The sequence below is a fragment of the Gracilinanus agilis genome, chromosome 2, assembly GCF_016433145.1.
Source record: "Gracilinanus agilis isolate LMUSP501 chromosome 2, AgileGrace, whole genome shotgun sequence".
NCBI classification, from domain to species: Eukaryota; Metazoa; Chordata; class Mammalia; order Didelphimorphia; family Didelphidae; genus Gracilinanus; species Gracilinanus agilis.
In genome coordinates this window covers 527,541,190-527,560,895 of record NC_058131.1, presented here as the reverse complement: position 1 = coordinate 527,560,895, position 19,706 = coordinate 527,541,190, and the positions used below count along the sequence as shown (strand labels likewise).

The following is a 19,706-nucleotide window of genomic DNA, read 5'->3' as shown; positions in this document are numbered from 1 at the left end:
TATTGTGTTTTTGGCTGCCACCGTCCCGCCGCCGTTGGTTCATATTGAGTTTGTGAGCCACAAAAACCTGGGGGCTTTATTTTATTTTTTAAAAAATTGACATGTTTTTTGACCCAACAGACACTTTCCAACAAATAACCAAACAATCCCCCTCACAAAATACATTCCCTGAAAAGAGTTAAGCAAAACCATTGTGGTCTCTTCCATATGAATTCTTTCCCCCATCTCATACTTGTATAGCTATTTTGAGCCCAAGTGCAAGACTCCATATTTATTTCTAACTATGATGCAATGGAAAGAGCTCTGGGTTTAGATTCAGGAAACTTGGGTTCAAATCCCACTCCTGTCATTTACTATATGACACTGGGCAAATTATTTCACCTCTTTGGTGCCTCAGTTTCCTCATCTATAAAATAGAGATGATAATAGCACCCACCTTCTACGGTTGTTGTAAAGATCAAATGAGACGATAATTGTAAAGCATTTGGCACAGTCCCTGGTACATAGTAAGCCCTGTGTAAGTGCTAGCTTTTATTACTCCTGATTTACTAGTCTGTCTAGCCATGTTATCAAAAAGAAATTAGGTTGGTAAGAGTAGAATATATCATTTAAATAGCTATTTGTAAAAATTTCAAAAGGGAGAAATCAGCACACCTTCAAAACCATCTTCAGACACTTACTAGCGGTGGCTAGTGACCCTGGGCAAGACACTTAACCCTGTTTGCCTCAGTTTCCCCATCTATCAAATGAGTTGGAGGAGGAAATGGCAAACTACTCCAATATCTTTGCCAAGGAAACCCCAGTGGGGTCATGAAGAGTCAGAAAAGACTGAACAACAACCAACCAACCAAAGATCCTACAGACACATCTAACAATGCCAAGGATGGCCTTCTTATCTATCATCATAAACTAGAGCGTAGAGTCACTGTCTTTCAAGGTTTCCTTCATTTTGACTTCACTATTTTCCCCTTTGTTAGGACAAGGGCCCCCCGATATGGAAAATTGCTTTTCTTGACTCAGATTATTAGGAGCATTTTATTTTTATTTTTTCCAGTGCAGGATAAAGGGGTACAAGGGAGAGAGAATAAATACTTGTTAATTGGGGGGGGGGATTAAAAGAAAGAGAATCCAGTGAAGCAGCAAAGTAGCACAGTGATAGGGTGCCAGGCCTGGAGATAGGAGGTTCTGGATCCAAATCTGGCCTCAGACACTTCTTAGCTGTGTGACCCTGGACAAGCCACTTAACCTCCATTCCCTAGGCCTGTTATGGGCAAACTATGGCCCTCGGGCCAGATGCGGCCCCTGAAATGTTCTATCTGTCTGCATGACATTATTCCTAATCTGACGAATACAATGAGTAGGATACAATACAATGAAATTTGGAAGGAGTTACTTTAGAAACAGACTGACTGAGGAGCATTTCCTTTCCTTTGGCCCCCTCTTTAAAAAGTTTGCCCATCACTGGCCTAGCCCTTACCATTCTTCCGCCTAGGAATTTATACTTAGTATTGGTTCCAAGATGGAAGGTAAGGGTTTAAAAAAAAATTCTTTCCTCCATCTTTCAGCACATCTGAATTATCAACCAGGTAAATCAAGCCTTTACCAGCTATTCTGCTCTTAGCAGAGAGTCTTCCAGCAGATATATGACTAACTACAAGTTTCCCATCACAGATCTAAGCCTGCTGCCATGCTTCTTATGTAGTACATACGAGGAACTCGTCATCCGGCGAGGCTTAGCAGAGTTCCGCCATGGCACTGCCTTTGGTCCACCTTCCTCCTTTGGAGCACAACAGAGCGTCGTCCCTTGTATCCCTCATCACGATGTGAGCTCCCTGACCTTTATGTCAAATCTGATCTTTTAGAAAAGGCAACCCCCAGGCAGGAGTCACGTCCCATTAGGCCGATGCTCCCCGTGGGCCCTCTTCACCTCCCGTGAGGCTCTCAGGCTGATGGCACACACTTCACACCACAGTGGCTGACCGCTGCCCCTCTGGCCGTTCTGAGCACCTCCTCGTATGCCTCGCCACCCCGGATCATGCTTCCAGCCTCTTCCATAGTATGTGGTTTGGCTGCTCTACCTGGGCACCATTTCCCCCACATCCTCTCCCTCACGTAGATTCTTTCATTCTTGGTCTATTGCTTCGAGGCGACAGCCTGCCCTTCCTCTCTCTTATGTGACACGGACAGAAAACCACCTTTCTGACATCATGTCATTAACCTGCTACTCCCTTCCTACATCCTGGGTTCCTTCTAGGGTAGCTCTCTGTCCCCTCCGGAGAGCCCACCCAAAAGGACGGCACCCACCCTGATTATGTGTTCCATGGCATCAGAAGACGAGGCTGGCCGATTCTGGGGCCGGGAAGACGTGCCTCCCTCTGGGGGACCCGTGAATCCTGCTCATGGTTTTGTGGAGCACGAGAAGCTGTTCCCTCCTCCCAGAGGCCCAGACTCATCCTTTGGGGACAGAACATCATTTCTATTGTAGATCTCCAAATGCTCAGACGTTCTCGGGCTTCTTTCCTTGGGCTTTCTTTTACCTTTCCGTCTCCTGACCCTCAGATGTCCCTGAATCAGGTTCCCTATGAATTCCTTATATTTTTCTTCTTTGCTCTCCTCCTGGGACTTTCTTCTCATTCTGTCAAGGGCTCCCTTCATCTTCTTTGACCTTCTGGGAAGCAGAAAAGTCAACTCTACTTTGCCTCGAGTGATTCAAACAAAGGAGGCAGTCAAAGAGCCACTTCCTTCCATTCCAGAAGAAATCAAAGGATTTTAGAGCTGGAAGGGACCTTAAAGATCATCTTGACCAATCATTTAATTTTATGGATAAAGAAAATAGGAGGTGGAGGTGACATCCAGGGTCACTCAGGTAGTGATTGGCAGAATCAGGACTAGAGCCGAGACCTTCTGTTTCCTGGTATTCTTACTGACTACTTTTTCCACCTGAGGAATCATCAGTCTAGGCCAGTGATGGGCAAACTTTTTAAAGAGGGGGCCAAAGGAAAGGAAATGCTCATCTGTCAGTCTGTTTCTAAGGCAACTCTTTCAAAGTTTCATTGTACTGCATCCTATTCATTGTATTCGTCAGATTAGGAATAATGTCACCTGGCTGGGACAGAACATTTCAGGAGGCTGCATCTGGCCCAAGGAACATAGTTTGCCCATCACTGGTCTAGGATCATCAATAGAATTATCAAATAGGAAGGGACCAAAGAGGTTATCTAATCCGACCATCTTATTTTATAGATGAGGAAACTGAGGCCCTGGGAGGTTGTGACTTGCCCAGGGTCACACAGGTGGTGAGCATCAGAAGCAAGATTTGAATCGAGGGCCTAGGATCACAGATTCATCAACCTAAAATTATAAGAGACCCCAGAGGTCATTGGATCCAAGCACATCATTTTACTGATGGCCCAGGGAGGGCAAGATTTGAATCCAGGTCACAGGATCATCAATCATCACAGGCACCTTAAGAGGTTAGGTCATATGCAGTCTAAGCAGCAGAACCTGGTGAGGATAAAATGAGATGTTTTGGGGAGTTTCTTAAAAGTTTTGAGAAAGACTTCAGGGCCGAGGTGCTGGGGTGAAGGGCTCTGCTTTGGAGGACACAATATTCTCCTCCTTCCTCGTGTCTACTCCTGAACCACCGTTTCTCCAGCATCTTTCTAGAGCTTCTCCTTTCCCGCTGTGCTGAGGTTGGGCGCCCTCACTGCCTCGTCTGACGTCCCAGGGCCTGGAGGACAAACAGAGTCTAGCTTCACCAGGGAGTAGTGGGCTTATGCATGTGTTTGGTTGGGTGCCCCCACCATCCTTGAAATCCTTTTTTAACTCTGGACTTCTCTCTAACTCCAGTCCCCATCCCTATCTCCCTTTATATAAAAACTCATGCCTTCTGTCTTAGAATCAATTTTGTGTATTAATTGCGAGGAACCAGTTTTCAAGGCAGAAGAGCGGTAAGGGCTAGGCAATTTGGGTTAAGTGACTTGCCCAGGGTCACACAGGAAGTATCTTGGGGTCTGATTTGAACCCAAGACTTCCAATCTCAAACCCTGGCTCTCCAATCACGGAGCCAACTAGCTGCTCCTCAACTCCTATTCCCTTTTTTTTTTTAATTTTTTAAAATCTTTTTTAAACCCTTAACTTCTGTGCATTGGCTCCTTGGTGGAAAAGTGATAAGGGTGGACAGTGGGGGTCAAGTGACTTGCCCAGGATCACACAGTTGGGAAGTGTCTGAGGCCAGATTTGAACCTAGGACCTCCCATCTCTAGGCCTGACTCTCAATCCACTGAGCTACCCAGCTGCCCCCTCCTATTCCCTTTTAAGAAGAATTATTGTGGGTTCAGATCTGATCTGATACTAGGTTAATCAAAGATGAAGGAGGAAGGAAGAAGAGGAAGAGGAAAGCAAATATAGTCTGTATAAGTAAGGGGGGAAATAAAAGGAGAGACTTACATTAGAAGAAGTAGGTCTGCCCAAATTAGATAGTTTCAGCCCTGCCTTATTCTAAACATATTATTTGGAAAATCATCCACCAAACATAGAAGGAGACCCACAGGATGCCTTTACCAATGATGTGGCCAAGAACTGGAGGCAGTATGGAGGCTTGGGTCGCTCTCTCCAAAAATTCAGTCTTCCTCTGGAGCTTAAAGGAAGGTATCTTCCTGTGAACATACAACATGCTTTCTCTCAGGGTAGGGCAGGAGGTGAGCCGACCTGGGAGAGAGTGTACCAGCAAGACCTATGGGAGCCCAGGTAGTCTGTGGCACAGAAAAGACTGGCTGTCTCTCATGGCCCACATTTGGCCATGGGCACTGGTAGAGACAGGGTAGTGCTGAGTTTGAAAACTCAGAGTCCCAGGCAGGGCCCTAAGTACCAAGCTCTGTCTCCTAGGGTAGCTGAGGGCACCCAGAGACATGGATATCATTTCCTGAAAATCTGATTGAGTTTAGGGAATGACATCTCTTCCATTAACAAGAGCCAATACTCTTTACCCCACCCCATCTCCTACCTGGGAAGGATGATCGTGTTTGCCAATTTTTCAGTTGGGTTCCCACTCAAGAAGCTGAGAGGTCTGGCTCTGGGTTCAAGGCTTAATCCTTGGGCTTCAGGAAGACCTATGGTGCAAGATAAGATCAGAAGTCAGGCCCTGGTTCAGTGACTGAGTCTTCTCCAGAAAGAAGGCTCCATCTTTTTTCCAGAAAGAAAATTCCATGACTACATTGCTCTTTTGTGTTCTTCTCCAAGACCTAGGGCGTCTGGATGGAGTTTTTTTCAAGCAGTAATTATTTATTGACCCTTTCTGATGTACCCAACTGCTGTGCAGGTTCCTGGATTTTTTGTCTTCAATATGTCCCTTTTGGGGGTCATTTTTGCTGCTAAAAGAGGGACTGAAGGATTAAGCCCAGGAGATCCAGACTGAAAGTAATTCTGTAGGAACCAAAGCAAAAAGTATCCTAGATCAAGGGTTCTTAATCTGGGGGTTCATGGACCCCCAAACGGTCTGTTGATAAGTTTTGGGCATCTGTGAACTCAGAGAGAAAAATGACAACTTGATTTTCACTAAACTCTAACTGAAATTTAGAATTTCCTTCAATTATTTAAAAATATTATTCTAAAAAAGGGTCCAAAAAAAGCTCTAGAACTCATCCTTAGCCATTCCCCAATAGATAAATGGACAAAGGATATGAACAAAGAGTTCTCAAGAGAAGAATTGCAAAGTATTCACAATCACTTAATAATGCTCCAAATCACTTAATAACAAGAGAAATACAAATTAAAACAATCCCAAGGTTTTAAGCTCACACCCTCTGGCAAAAAATAGCAGCAGTCATTTTAAAACCAAGCAAGAGTTAGAGAAAATTACAAAATGTAAATTAAATGGTTTTGATTATATTAAGCTAAAAAGCTTTTGTACAAACAAAAACAATGTAGTCAAAATCAGAAGGGAAACAACAAATTGGGAAAAAATCTTTATAACAAAAAACTCTGACAGGGGCCTAATTACTCAAATATACAAGGAGTTAAATCAGTTGTATAAAAAATCAAGCCATTCCCCAATTGATAAATGGGCAAGAGACATGAATAGACAATTTTTAGGTAAAGAAATCAAAAGTATCAATAAGCACATGAGAAAGTGTTCTAAATCTCTAATAATTAGAGAAATGCAAATCAAAACAACTCTGAGGTATCACCTCACACCTAGCAGATTGGCTAAAATGAAAGAAGGGGAGAGTAATGAATGCTGGAGGGGATGTGGCAAAATTGGGACATTAATGCATTGCTGGTAGAGTTGTGAACTGATCCAACCATTCTGGATGGCAATTTGGAACTATGCTCAAAGGGTTATAAAAGAATGGCTGCCCTTTGATCCAGCCATACCATTGTTGGGATTGTACCCCAAAGAGATCATAGATAAACAGATTTGTTCGAAAATATTTATAGCTGCGCTTTTTGTGGTGGCAAAGAACTGGAAAAGGAGGGTATGTCCTTTTATTGGGGAATGGCTGAACAAATTGTGGTATATGCTGGTGATGGAATACTATTGTGCTCAAAGGAATAATAAATTGGAGGAATTCCATGTGAACTGGAAAGACCTCCAGGAATTGATGCAGAGTGAAAGGAGCAGAGCCAGAAGAACATTGTACACAGAGGCTGATACACTGTGGTAAAATTGAACGTAATGGATGTCTGTACTAGCAACAATGCAATGACACAGGACAATTCTGAGGGATTTATGGTAAAGAAGCTACCCACATTCAGAGGAAGATCTGCAGGAGAGGAAACATATAAGAAAAACAACTGCTTGAACGCATGGGTTAAGACGGACATGTTTGGGGATGTAGACTCAAAACTACCACACCAATGCAACTATCAACAATTTGGAAATGGGTCTTGATCAATGACACATGTTAAAACCAGTGGAAATGTGCATCGGCCATGGGCGGAAGAGCTCAGGGGGTGAAGGGGAAAGTAGGAGCATGAATCATGTAACCATGTTAAAAATGAATATTAATAAATGGTTAAAAATTAAAAAAAAAAGTAGCAGCAGTCAGTGTTGGAGGGGTTGTGGATCTGTGAAATGGTATAACCATTTTGGAGAGTATTTTAGAAGCATATAAGTAAAATGACTAAAATGTCCATATTCTTTGAACTAGAAACTCCATTACTAGGTTTATCCCCCAAGGAAGTCATTGATAAGTTCTGGGAGCAGGAATTCCTAGACAATAACATCTATTTGCATACATTTCCAAAAGATCCCAAGGGGATTCCAAAAGGACAAAGCCTGGAGCACGTACACTAGGGAGTCAGGAGATCTGGTTCTTGTTTCAGGTCTGTCTGGTTCACTTCCCTCTTCCATCTAATTTATAGAGTTATGAAGATCAGAAGAAAATAATGGAAAGAAAGGGGCTCTGAAAAAGTGTATGATACAAATATGAGTGATTAAGAGCTGGACAGATTCTACTTCCTTTTTTTTTTAAATAAAAATCTTTACCTTCTGTCTTAGAATCAATATTGTGTATTGACTCCAAGGCAGAAGAACAGTAAAGGCTAGGCAATGGGGGTTAAATGACTTACCCAAGGTCACAGCTGGAAGTATCAAAACCTATTTTGAACCTAGGACCTCTTGTCTCTAGGCTTGGCTCTCTATCCACAGATCTATCCCTACTCTGCTCTGCCTTTCCCATGGGACCTACCTGTATTGCTACTCAGGACTTGCAGAGAGAGACCAGCTGGCCCTTCCAGTGATGTCATAAGCTGGATTTCAGGACTCTTACTGTGCCTGGCACTGCAGACAGAGAGAGGATCAAACAGAAATTATTTGATTACCAACTTTCAGAACTGGAAAGCATCTTAGAGAATCATCTCAATCAGCCCACTGACCCTTCAGAGGAGGTACAAAAAGATGATAGAATCAATCAGAAAAAAGTACTTTCTTGTCTTATTTCTTCACATGTTGTAAGCACAGGTCACTGGGTCACATCTTTGGAAGGGCATTTGCATTTTCAAATCCCTGAAAATTTTATTTTGTGGGGACATCCCTGTCCGTGCCAGGATTCAGCTTTGGCAGGTGCCAAAACAACAGGCTTTACTTTATCCTGCTTAAAACTGGGGGGCTCCTGATTGGTTCTTGTATTTTCTAGTTGGCAAGAATACCAGCATTGTGATTGGTTTCACTGGCATTGCAAAACTATTCAGGGAATAAAAACTGTGCTCAGAAATGAGTTCTCTCTAAAACAAATATATTCTGGAGCTGCTTGATTTCCTGGATCCATGTCACTAGTTACCAATAATTTTCCAGCACTGCTTCTCACCTTGGAATGCCAAGAAAATACAGAGATTAGTCACTCATTTCAACATTTTGCCTTTTCAGTGGGCACCATTTAACTTTTTTACCAAGTTTGTGAGCTCTGTGAGAGAAGGGACTAGCTTTTGCCTCTTTTTGGTACCCCTATTGTAAAGATCAAATCAAATGAGACAATATATGTAAACATATGAACGATTATAAATTCTTCTTTTAAATCACAACCCTCCATAATATGGTCCCAACACATCTTCCCTACCTCATCGTACATGGCAACGTACTCCTGTGCTGTACAATGCAGCCCAAAGGGCCTTTTCTCTGCCCCTCGCACTCCTTATTGCACTCCCCAGTGGCTGTGCCCCATGCCCTGAATGCCCCCCATCCTTACTTCTAGCTCCCTTCCATGTGGTTCAAGTACCACCTTTGACATAAAGCTTTTTCTGATCTCCCAGTGGCTATACCACTCACTCCAAAACTACTTTTGTATTTATAGATATCTTAAAATTATGAACCTAGGAGGCAGCCAGGTGGCTCCATGGATAAAGTGCTGAACCTGGAGTTAGGAAGACCCAAGTTTAAATCCAACCTCAGACCCTGGCTATGTGACCCTACAGGCCTGGCACTATATCCACCAAACCACCTAGCTGTCCCCACATATTAGCCTTTTTTTTTTAAACCCATACCATCTGTCTTGGAATCAGTACTAAGTATTTATTCCAAGGCAGTAGAGCAGTAAAGACTGGGTAATGAGGGTTAAATGACTTGCCCAGGATCACATAGTTAGCAGGTATCTGAGGTCACATTTGAACCCAGAACCTCTTGTCTCTAGGCCTGGCTCTCAAACCACTGAGCTACCCAGGTGCCTCCATAGTAAACTCTTAATAAAGGCTTGACTTTATTCAGCTTAAAATTGGGGGCTCTTAATTGATTCTTGCATTTGATAGTTGGCAAGAACACCAGCATTGTGATGTTTCCCTGGCATCCCTGGTAAAACTGTTTAGGGAACAGGCTGTGCTCAGAAATAAGTTCTCCATAAAACAAATATATTCTGGAGCTTCTTGATTGCTCAGTGAGGAGGCTCCGAAACTTGGACATGTGTCTTTGTGGCAGAAGTGCTGTTTTGTGATCTGTCTCTGTGTGTGGCTGGTTCTCTTCTGCCACCACCGTGTCTGGTATCAGCTGTTTGCTGCCCCTGTCACCACTTCTAATCTCTTAAATTTCAGCAGCTGTTTCTAAGATCCATGATCACTTCTGTTGTCTGCTGCATCTGCTATTTGCCCTCTTGGGGCACTGAAGTGGCATGAAGGAGTGTGCTGAACTTGATTCAGGAAGATCAGAATTCAAATTCTGCCTCAAATACTTCTTGGCTATGTGACCCTGGGTAAATCACTTAACCTCTTCTGCTTCAGTTTCCTCATTTATAAAAGAGAGATGATAATAGCACCTACCTCTCAGAGTTATTGTAAGAATTAAATGAGATAATTTGCATAAAGATCTTTGCAGACCTTAGAATTCTGTATAAATTCTATAGGTTCTATATATTTATTATATATGATAATATATACTAGTTACTATTTATTATTATTATGCTATTTATCTCTGCGTTGTCTTTTCTGTTTCTTTTGCCTTCTCCCCAAATTCTAGCTTTTCATATGGAGTAGATCCCTATTATAAGCATCCCTTCATAATAAAACTGCTTTTCTCTTGACTGGCAAACAATCCCACATAGGGGACCATTTTTGACGGCTCCATTTTCTTCTTTCCTTTCTTCCCATTGCCCTTTTGTGGGAATCTCTTAGCCATCAGAAACTCTCATCTCCTCCTCTCAGAACACCCAAACAAACAGCCATTCCAGGGTGAGCTGCAGTCTGTGTCCATGTATCTTGGCATCCCTGAAGCCAGGTATCTGGTTGTGTCTCAAGGACCATGTGTCTGTCTTCCCCTAAAGGCCTGAGGGAATCTCACCTCAAGTAGAATGGGGCCTCCCTTTCAAGGCAGCCACTCAACTTTCTGTACTGGGCTTCTGCTAGGTTGCGGGGGGCTGGGGAAGCACCATCCTGAAAAGAGGCAAAAAGCAGGTCTCAGCACAGACCCTTCCCTTCTTCACTCTCATTACTCAGCTTCTCCTCACCTTGGAGCTCTCTCCCAGCCTTTCTGCCTTCCTTCCCTGGTCCTCTGGGTTCCACCTCATGTACCTCAGCTATATTTCTCTTGTTTGGGTGCAGCCTCAGGGGGTCCCATGCAATGCCCATCATGCTTCTCCCACGACTCCCACACAGCTATAGCGACAAACCATGGGGAGTGGAAATGGTTCTACGCCCTTTCTCCTCCCCACCTTCTGCCCCCTTGATTTTCTCTTTTTGTTCAATCAGCTGAGTAGTGATTTAAGGAATGGCTATGTTGGGGGGCCCCTCAATTTGGCAGGGAAAAGGAATGATTGTTGGCATGAGGCAGGGCCTCCCTTCCCTAGGATTATGAAGAACAGCTGAGAGGCTCTATTGCTCCTTGCAGGTCCATGATGGGCTATGGCTGGGAGCCAATCCTGTAGAAGCAGGAACATCCCGGGGGTGGGGGTGGTGAGGCCTCTCCCCACAAACCAGCTGTATATACACCCAGATTGTAGAAAGCCATTTGTGCCTGGTCCGGATGATGCCACTCACTGCCCGCCCCACTCCATTCATGCTGAGGACTCCATGGGATCTAGTCCCACTGCCATGGGAAGAGAGACTAAAGACAGGAGAAAGAGTCTCATCTCTTGGGGCTTACAGGCCTCCCTGAAGGCAGGTTTTTTTTAACCCCTCCAGGGGAGGAGGATCCCTTGGGTCCTGAAGTCAAAGGACACTGATGTTGAGAAACATCAGACCTGGGAGTGGTCTTCCTAGCTCTTAGCACAGTATTTTGCTTATACAGTAGACACGTAACAAATGCATTCATGCCTTCATTTATTCACTCAGAGCTGAAGTCACATGGGCAGTTAATAACCAAGTGAGGATCCCAAGCCAGTTCCTCTGACTCCAAATCCATCATTCTTCCCCATATCCAAATCCACTCCCTCACTGCCCCAAGTGTCTCCTAAGTCCTAGATGCCATGGTCATTACTCACTAATATGGCTCCAGGAGATAGGAAGGAAGCCGAACTCGTCCCTCTTATCCCCAGGTGCTGTTTCCTACTTGGCTCCCTCTCTTGGTTGTGCTGCTTGGTTGTTTGCAATGGGGAGAAGATGGTGGTGAAAGGAGCCCAGGGTTGGAAGGGGATTTTCTTCTGTAGGTTTCTCCTCTCAGCCAGTTTTGCTCCTAATGCCGGGCATTCTGGGTGCCTCTTCTTGAGGGATGGGACTCTTATACTTCTCTTTTCCATGCTCTTGGACTTTAAACCTTCTACTTCTATTTGCTCCAGGAGCTTCTGATCAATCTGTAAGACCAGCATAGAGACTGGGCTAAGTTCTACCCATTGACCAGGGTTATGGGTTCTGAGCTGAGATAAGCTGTCCATGGTTCTTCCTTCTTCTTTTATTTTTCACATTATTTTATTTATTTATTTTTGGAATTTTTTTTCCCTCTAGTTACATGATTCTTGTTGTCTCTCTCCCTTCTTCCTTCCCCCCTCCCAGAGCTGACAAGCAATTCCAGTGGGTTATGCATGTATTATCACTTTACCACTTTCCATATTAATCACATTTGCAATAGAGCAATCTTTTATTTTTTTTTAAATTTAGAATATTTTTCCATGGTTCCATGATTTATGATTCCCTCCCCCACCCCCACCCCCACCCCCGCTCTTTCCTCCCCCTTCCCAAAGCTGACAAGCAGTTGCACTGAGTTATACATGTATCATTGTTCAAAACCTATTTCCATGTTGTTCATATTTGCAGTAGAGTGGTCCTTTAATGCCAAAACCCTAATCATATCCCTATTACACTACAATTGAAGAGCAATCTCTTAAAACCAAAACCCCAAATCCCACACCCATATAAACAAGTGATAAATCACGTTTTTCTTCTGTGTTTCTGCTCCCACAGTTCTTTCTCTAGATGTGGATAGTGTTCTTTCTCACAAGTTCCATGGGATTATTCTTGATTATTGCATTACTAATAAACTATTGTAACAGAGTCTATTACATTTGATCATCCCACAATGTTTCAGTTAACATCCATGGTTCTTCTCTTCCCAAACTTCTCCCAAACCTGGTCCTCTAAGTAGTCCCTGATCCTCTATGGTTCCCATCTTTACCTTGCCTCCAACTGCAGGAGGTTTTCCCCTCCCTGTCTCCCACCAAGTTACAATAGCACCTCAATTCCATCAAGGTTGAAGAGATACAGGGACAGTACCAGATGGGAATGAAAATAGGAAAAGTAAGGTGGTGATAAAGGGTGGAAGATTTAGAAAGAAGAGGGAAGAGTTTGGAGGGATGCCAAATCACAATGTGATACCAAGAAGCTAGACCCCCACACCAACATGGTAACTAGGATATTTTTATTCTGCCTTGGGGCCCCTTTCTACCCATCACCCCCTTGCCTTAGTCTTCCTCTGTAGCTGGTCAAACTTCTCTTCCTGAGATGCCAATATCTTCTCAAGGTCCTGGTGTCTTCTGAGCAGTTCTTCTACATCCGACACTGAGTTCTGGAAAGAAGCAGGGCTGAAATGAGACTCAGATACCCAACCTTGTGCCAATCCACATCTTCCCAACCTTGTTTAGAGGGTGAGCCCCTCCAGAGTAGGGACCATCTTTTGCCTCTTTGTATCCCCAGCACTTAGCACAGTGCTTGGCACAAAGTAGGCCCTTAATGAATGCTTATCGAAGAATAGATTGTTTTTTATTATTCCTCTTCCTGCACTCTATGTTCTAACCAAACTGATTCCCTAAACTTGACCCACTATCTTTCCTCTTCACCAGTTTGCCCAGTCTGATCCTTGTGGTTGGAATTCCCAAATGCTTCAGCCCTGCTTCTCATCTTCTGTCAAAGTTCAATAAAGCGCCACCTCCTCCCTGATCTGACCTCTCAGTCTTCCTTTGCTCATAAAATGTCCTTTTCCTCCTTCAAGATGCCTCAACACTGGGGGCAGCTGGGTAGCTCAGTGGATTGAGAGTCAGGCCTAGAGACGGGAGGTCCTAGGTTCAAATCTGGCCTCAGACACTTCCCAGCTGTGTGACCCTGGGCAAGTCACTTGACTCCCATTGCCCACCCTTACCACTCTTCCACCAAGGAGCCAATACACAGAAGTTAAGGGTTTAAAAAAAAAGATGCCTCAACACTCTATGATGTCTCCTTGTTCCCACTGAAGTCTACAGATTATATATACACATATATTTGTTTCTGTGTCATAGGCTCCCCTCCCATCCTATAAGCTGTACATTATTTTTCACCTTTGTATTCCTAGCACCCATCACTGTACCAGCCTATACCATTCCATCTCCCACCTCAGTACCTTTGTACAGGCTGTGACCCATTTCCTGGAATGTCTCTCTCCTACTGCTCTCCCTTGGGAGCTCTGGTGTCCTTCAAACCTTAAGTGCTCCCTCCTACACAGGACCTTTTCTAATTCCCTCCAGGGATATCACCTCTCCCAATTGCCCTCAATAGTCTGTTTTTACCATGTACTAGATTTCTATTTCTATAGGTCCTCAATACTCCTCTCCTCCCGCTGCCCTGATAGGCCACAAACTCCTTGAGAACAGGGATTGTCTCATTTTGGTCTTTGTATCTCAGTGCCTAGTAGTGACTGGAGAAAGACCTGAATGCAGCTTAAAGCAGACCATTCTTCATTAAAGAACAAGAGGGAAGGGCTCGGAAGGATGCCGAGTCACGGTGTGGTACTGAGAAGCTCGCCCCCCGCACTATCCTGGTAACTCGGGTATCTCTATTCTGCCTCTGTGTGTGTGCCTTTTTCTATAATGTGACATACATAGAAATACATGTTTTATATGATAGCACATGTAACCAATGGCCAATTGCTTATTGTCTCAGGGAGGAGGTAGGGGATAGATGGAGGGAGAGAATGTGCTACTTCAGAATTTTAGAAACAAATGCCAAAACTTGTTTTTACGTGTTAGATGGAAAAAATAACTACTGAAGGAAAACATAAAGAAAATGCAGGATCCATTCTTGTTAAAAAAAATTAAAAGCATATGAATAAGGGCGGTTAGGTGGCTCAGTGAATGAAGTCCTGGGTTCAAGTCTGGCCTCAGACACTTCCTAGCTGTGTGATGCTGGGCAAGCCACTTAACCCCCATTGCCTAGCCCTTACTGCCCTTCTGCCTTGGAACTGATACTCTATATTGATTCTAAGACTGAAGGTATGAGTTTTTATTTAAAAAAAAAAAGCATATGAATAAATGGACTTTCCTTCATAAATAATACATCTCTAAAAAATGCAGACTGTTTACCTTGCACATAATAGACACAATAAATATTTGTTGAATTAATTTACTTTGAATTTCATCTCACTGAATTCCTTGGATGGTGGCCTGGCTTTACTTGCCCCCCAATAGTCCTATTTGGGCAGAGGCCCCAGCACTGTCAGTGAGCTAGAGCAGCCAAGAGAACCAGGAAAAGATTGGGTGCAGGGTGTTGACTCACCCCAAGGTTGGGGTCCAGGAGGAGGCCCTCACGTGAGCTCAGCCAGATGTCAGCCTTTTCCAGGTCCTGCCGGAGCTTCTGGAGCTCCCAGTTCTCCTTGTACAGGCTCTGGCGATGTGCCCACTCCTCCCGTAATTCTTGCATCTGGTCTCCTAGCTCTTGTAGCCACTCCTTTACCTGCATGATGATAGCCAACATTTATAGAGCACTTAAAGTCTGCAAAATGCTTTAAATGTTATCTTACCTTGTCTATGAGGCAGGTGTATTACGTTATCCCTTCCACCTTGTGAAAAGGTGTGTGTGTGTGTGTGTGTGTGTGTGTGTGTGTGTGTGTGTGTGTGGTGAGGGGTTGGGGACACGATGACCCCAAGATCTGGAAAGTCCACGTAAAATTTTTGGTCCTTCCTTTGAACCAGAAAAGAAGTCTGAATTTTTTCTTTTTCTTTTATGGAGCATTTACAGAACCTTATTATAAATTTTGGGTTAAGTATGCATTTCTGAGTTTCTAAATTTTTTTTTCTGTCATCTGCTGGCCTTTGCATGCCATCTTGGCTTCTGCCAAACTCACCCCAAATTCCTATTTAATTTCTTATATGGATCCATGCTACATGGAAATTGCAGTGGGGAAAGTGGTGATGTAGAAAGGATAACTATATTTATCCCCATTCTTCAGGTGGAGAAAATGAGGCACAGAAGGGGTTACGTGACTTGGCCAGGGTCACACCACTAGCAAGTGCATGGGACAGGGTTTGAATTCAAGTCTTCATGACTCCAGGTCTGATGCTCCATCCACTATGCCATTAAGCTGTTTCAGAAGACAAAGCATGGGCCAAGGCTGGCCAGCCTGGGTAAGGTTAGACCAGCCATAAGAGAGGCCACAGGAAGAATAGTTCCACTTAGGTTCCTAGCTCGTCTCCCGCTCTGAGCTCCCATCATTCCACATCCTCACCCCTCGACTTCCTAATGCTCGCTGGGGCTCCCAAAGCTGTAGGCTATGTCCAATCTCCCCAGGTGAGCCTGGCCTCGGCTTCTGCTCCCATCTCTTCTCTGGTGCTGACCTCTTGGGCCATAAAGTGGCCACTGCCTGCCAGCTGCTCTCCTTCTTGTTGGACATCCTGAACCAGGAGCCAGTGTTCCTCGATGTCCTGTCCGAGCCCTTCATGCTGCAGCAGTTGTTGCTCTGCCCCAGGCATGTCCCCAGATGGTTCTTCCAGCATGACTAACCTCTGCATCTCTTGTGTCACGCTTCTGCGGGGCAGAGAGACTTGGGTCAGACTGGCAAGTGGAGGAGGCTTAGCTCAGATCCTGGAGGACCCAGAAGAGAGTCACTATAACAAAGGGCATATTTGTTTATCCTCTTCCCCAAAGGAGACAGGATAGTACAATGGAATGACCATTGGTTGTGGAGTTAGAGGTCCTGGGTTCAAATCCCACCTCTGGTGCTCATTCGCTATGTGATCTGGAGCAGCTGGGTGGCACTGTGAATAGAGCACTGGGCTTGGAATTAGGAAGACATCTTCCTGAGTCCAAATGTGACCTCAGATACTTGTTAGCTGTATGACCCTGGGCAAGTCCCTCAACCCTGTTTGCCTTGGTTTCCTCATCTGTAAAAACGAGCTGTCAATGGAAATGGCAAATCAAGTCAGTGTCCTTGCCAAGAAAATCCCAAATGGCACTCATGATAAAAAAAATAAAATAAAACAAACTGTGCTTTCCACTGCCAAAGAAGAAATTGTTGGAATCTGATTGCAGATCAAAGCATGCCATCTTTCACTTTATTTCCTTCATGAATTTTTTACTGCAAATGTGACATGTGTCTTCAGTCATGACATGGGGAGAATATGGAAAATATGTATTGCACAAAAGCAATGGTATAATCTACAGCAGACTCTTTAATGCCTTGAGGAGAGGGGAAGGGAAAGAGGGAGAGAATCTAAACAGCAAAATGTCAGAAAACAATTACCAAAAATTGTTTCTACGTGTAATTAAAAAAAATGAAAACCCCAAATGGGGTCAAGAAGAGTTGGACATGACTGAAATGGCTACACAGCAATGATCTTGGGCCTTAGTTTCCTCATCTGAATAAATGAAGTCTGGATTCAATTAGAAGGCCTCTTAGGTCCCTTCCAGCTTTAGAGCTATGATCCTAGAATAAAAGATATCATCAAATAAATATGAGAGTGAAAAACAGGATAAACTGTACATTTGGTCAAACCAAATGGCAAAGAACCACCAAGAGAAATCCAATGTGGGTCACCAATATCTTCTACACATCTAGAGAAAGTGAGGAAAGACCTTCAACCCTGTTCATTGGTCCAGCCTGAATAGGCCCCTTAAGAGCCAGGCTCCTTAGAACTGATTGTTAAATTTTCAGTGTGAGCATTTACACCTAGGAATTCCAAACGCTTATTTTACTGGTTGTCTAGACTTAAGAATGTGATGAGGAAAATGTTGATAATGCAGATTAAACTTAAAAGTATGTGTCATGTGCATTTCTTTCCTGGAGAGTTAGTTGTTAAACATTTACCAGCACCCTTTTGATCCAGAGCCAAAACTAGCAGGAGGTTACTGGGTAAATGAGGTTTGGTGAACTATCCCATGTGCCCACCACCATACTGGTACCTGGCAATGAGAAAATGTGTTTCTCCCACTTGTGGCCTATCCCTATGCCTAAAGATCCCATCTCTATTTGGTATTTCTCTGTAGCTATGTTGTAGGATGGGTCATCTCACACAGGATGACCTGGGGAACATCCTACCTTGGGGTTCTTGGTATTGACAGCAGTGTCAATGTGAACAGATCCGTCTCAGGGCTACCTAGAGCATCCTTCTCTCTTCTTCTTTTCTGTCAGAATTTGCCCCAGGTTTGGGGATTCTCTATTAAGACTCCTTGTAAAGGGGGGTGGTTAGGTGACTCAGGATTAGAGATGGAAGGTCTTGGGTTCAAATCTGACCTCGGACACTTCCTAGTTGTGTGGCCCTGGGCAAGTCACTTAAGCCTCATTGCCTAGCCCTTACCACTCTTCTGCCTTGGAACCAATACACAGTATTGATTTTAAGATGGAAAGTAAGGATTTAAAAAAAACAACAACTCCTTTTAGAAAACTTTATGAGGGAATACAGAGAAGAAATAAGTTAAATGGGCAGGCATGATTGGGTTGCAATCTTAATTACTGGAAAGAATTCCCACAGGTAAGAAGTATCTGAGGTCACATTTGAACCCAGGACCTCCCTTCTCCAGGCCTGGTGCTCTTCCACTGTGCCACCTCGTGGCCTTCCCTCCTCCCCTTGTACAGTATCCTGGAACCATCAATTAATGTTTTATGTATCTGTTTTGTTTAAGGCAATAAAAGTCTATCCAGAGATAGGAGGTATTGTGAAATTTCAGAGCTGGAAGGGGCTTCAGAGGCCATAGTCTAGTCCAGTGATGGTGAACCTTTTGGAGCCTGAGTGCCATGCCCACCTACCCAGAGACCATGTGCTGTGTTCCCCCTTCTCCCACACAGGGGAGGGAGGAAGTACTCCCACTGGGCTGCTGGGCAGAGGGGCAGGTGAAATGAGGAATGTCCTCAGCAAATGTAGAGAGGGGGAGGGGAGTGGCCCTAGCTCTCTGCTCCCCTCTAGCTCTGCCGCCTGTGAGCTGCCCATCTTACCCACTGTGCGCTCCCATTGGCTGTTGGACAGAGGGGCAGGGCATGTGAAAAAATATTGTCAGGTATGGGGGAGGGGAGCAGTTCTGCCAGAGTCCCTCTGCCTTTCTAGTAACAAACTTGGGGGGGGGGACAGCTGAGTGCTCACAAAAAGTACAATGTGTGCCATCTTTGGCACCCATGCCATAGATTCACCATCACTGGTCTAATCCATACCTAAAAATAATTTCATAGGGTCACAGATTTGGAGATGGAAGGGCCTGGGAGGTCAAGCCCAATGGCTTCATTTTACAAATGAGGATACTGAGGCCCCGAGACTGTAAAGGACTTAGCCCTTGACCACATCTCTGATAAGTGATCTTTCAGCCTTTGTTCGAAGGTACCAGTGAAAGGAAGCCCCTGTCCCTTGGGTAGCCAATGTCTACTTTTGGATAGCAATCACCTTCCAAAATTTTTCTTGCCATTAAGTCTAACTGTTTAATGCTGTTTCTGCTTCGTGTTCCTCATTCTCCTACCCTGTGGGCTGAATTCCTCCTGCCTCTGACAGCCCCTCAGGGATTGGAAGGGAACAGTCAGGTCCTCTCCTGAGCCTTCCTTTTCCAGGCTGACCAGTCCCAGCTGCTTGGCCCTCATGGAGTGTGAACTCAGTCCTCCACCATCCTGGTCACCTTCCCCTCCGTGCTCTCTAGCTTCTTGAAGCATCTTTCCAGGAAGTCCTCCCCCTCCCCAGCCTCACTGAGCTCCAGATGGTGTGTGACTGGCTCAGGGCTAGGCCTGGGCCCCCACTCACAGCAGCTCTCTACAGCGGCTTAGGAACACGTGGCCACGTTCAGCTTGTTGCAGCTGCTGGCCTCGGTGCTGGGCCTTCTTCTCCAGGCTGTTCCAGGATTCCTGCACTTCCCCCAGCCTCTGGGCCAGGCGTTCCTGAACCTTGGGGTATAGCCGGCCCAACCAGCCTGCTTCAGCCCGCAGCCGAGAGACTTCCTTCTCCATGGCTACCAGCTCCCGCTGCAAGCAAAGAACACTAGCAGGGCGTGCTCCCCTGGGGCCCCTGCTCCCTGGCTGGGAACCCTCCTCCCACCCCATGCCTCCCTCTAGCCCCTTCTCTCTGTCCTTGTCTCTCTCCCCTCCCCACTTCCTCTTCCCTCCCTCCCTCCCTTCCTCCCCTCTTCCTTCTCTC

The 19,706-nt window shown here is 44.8% G+C and overlaps 2 protein-coding genes across 2 annotated transcripts in view; both read right to left on the bottom strand.

Moving 5' to 3' along the window:
- Positions 1 to 3,561: 3,561 nt before the first annotated feature.
- Positions 3,562 to 11,794, bottom strand: LOC123234076. The gene is made up of 5 exons (XM_044660024.1): positions 11,403 to 11,794; positions 10,265 to 10,356; positions 7,692 to 7,783; positions 5,006 to 5,111; positions 3,562 to 3,730 (listed from the first exon to the last, which is right to left on the bottom strand). Exons 1-5 carry the CDS (start codon positions 11,790 to 11,792, stop codon positions 3,562 to 3,564), a joined length of 849 nt encoding a protein of 282 aa, XP_044515959.1. The 5' UTR covers positions 11,793 to 11,794.
- Positions 11,795 to 12,802: 1,008 nt separating this feature from the next.
- Positions 12,803 to 19,706, bottom strand: part of SPTBN5 (spectrin beta, non-erythrocytic 5) — a 91,592-nt gene continuing 84,688 nt past the window's right edge. The window contains exons 58-61 of the mRNA XM_044665113.1: positions 19,317 to 19,534; positions 15,936 to 16,125; positions 14,878 to 15,054; positions 12,803 to 12,919 (exon numbers count right to left, since the gene is read on the bottom strand). Coding sequence (XP_044521048.1) covers positions 12,803 to 12,919; positions 14,878 to 15,054; positions 15,936 to 16,125; positions 19,317 to 19,534 — 702 coding nt within the window. The remainder of the gene's footprint in view (positions 12,920 to 14,877; positions 15,055 to 15,935; positions 16,126 to 19,316; positions 19,535 to 19,706) is intronic.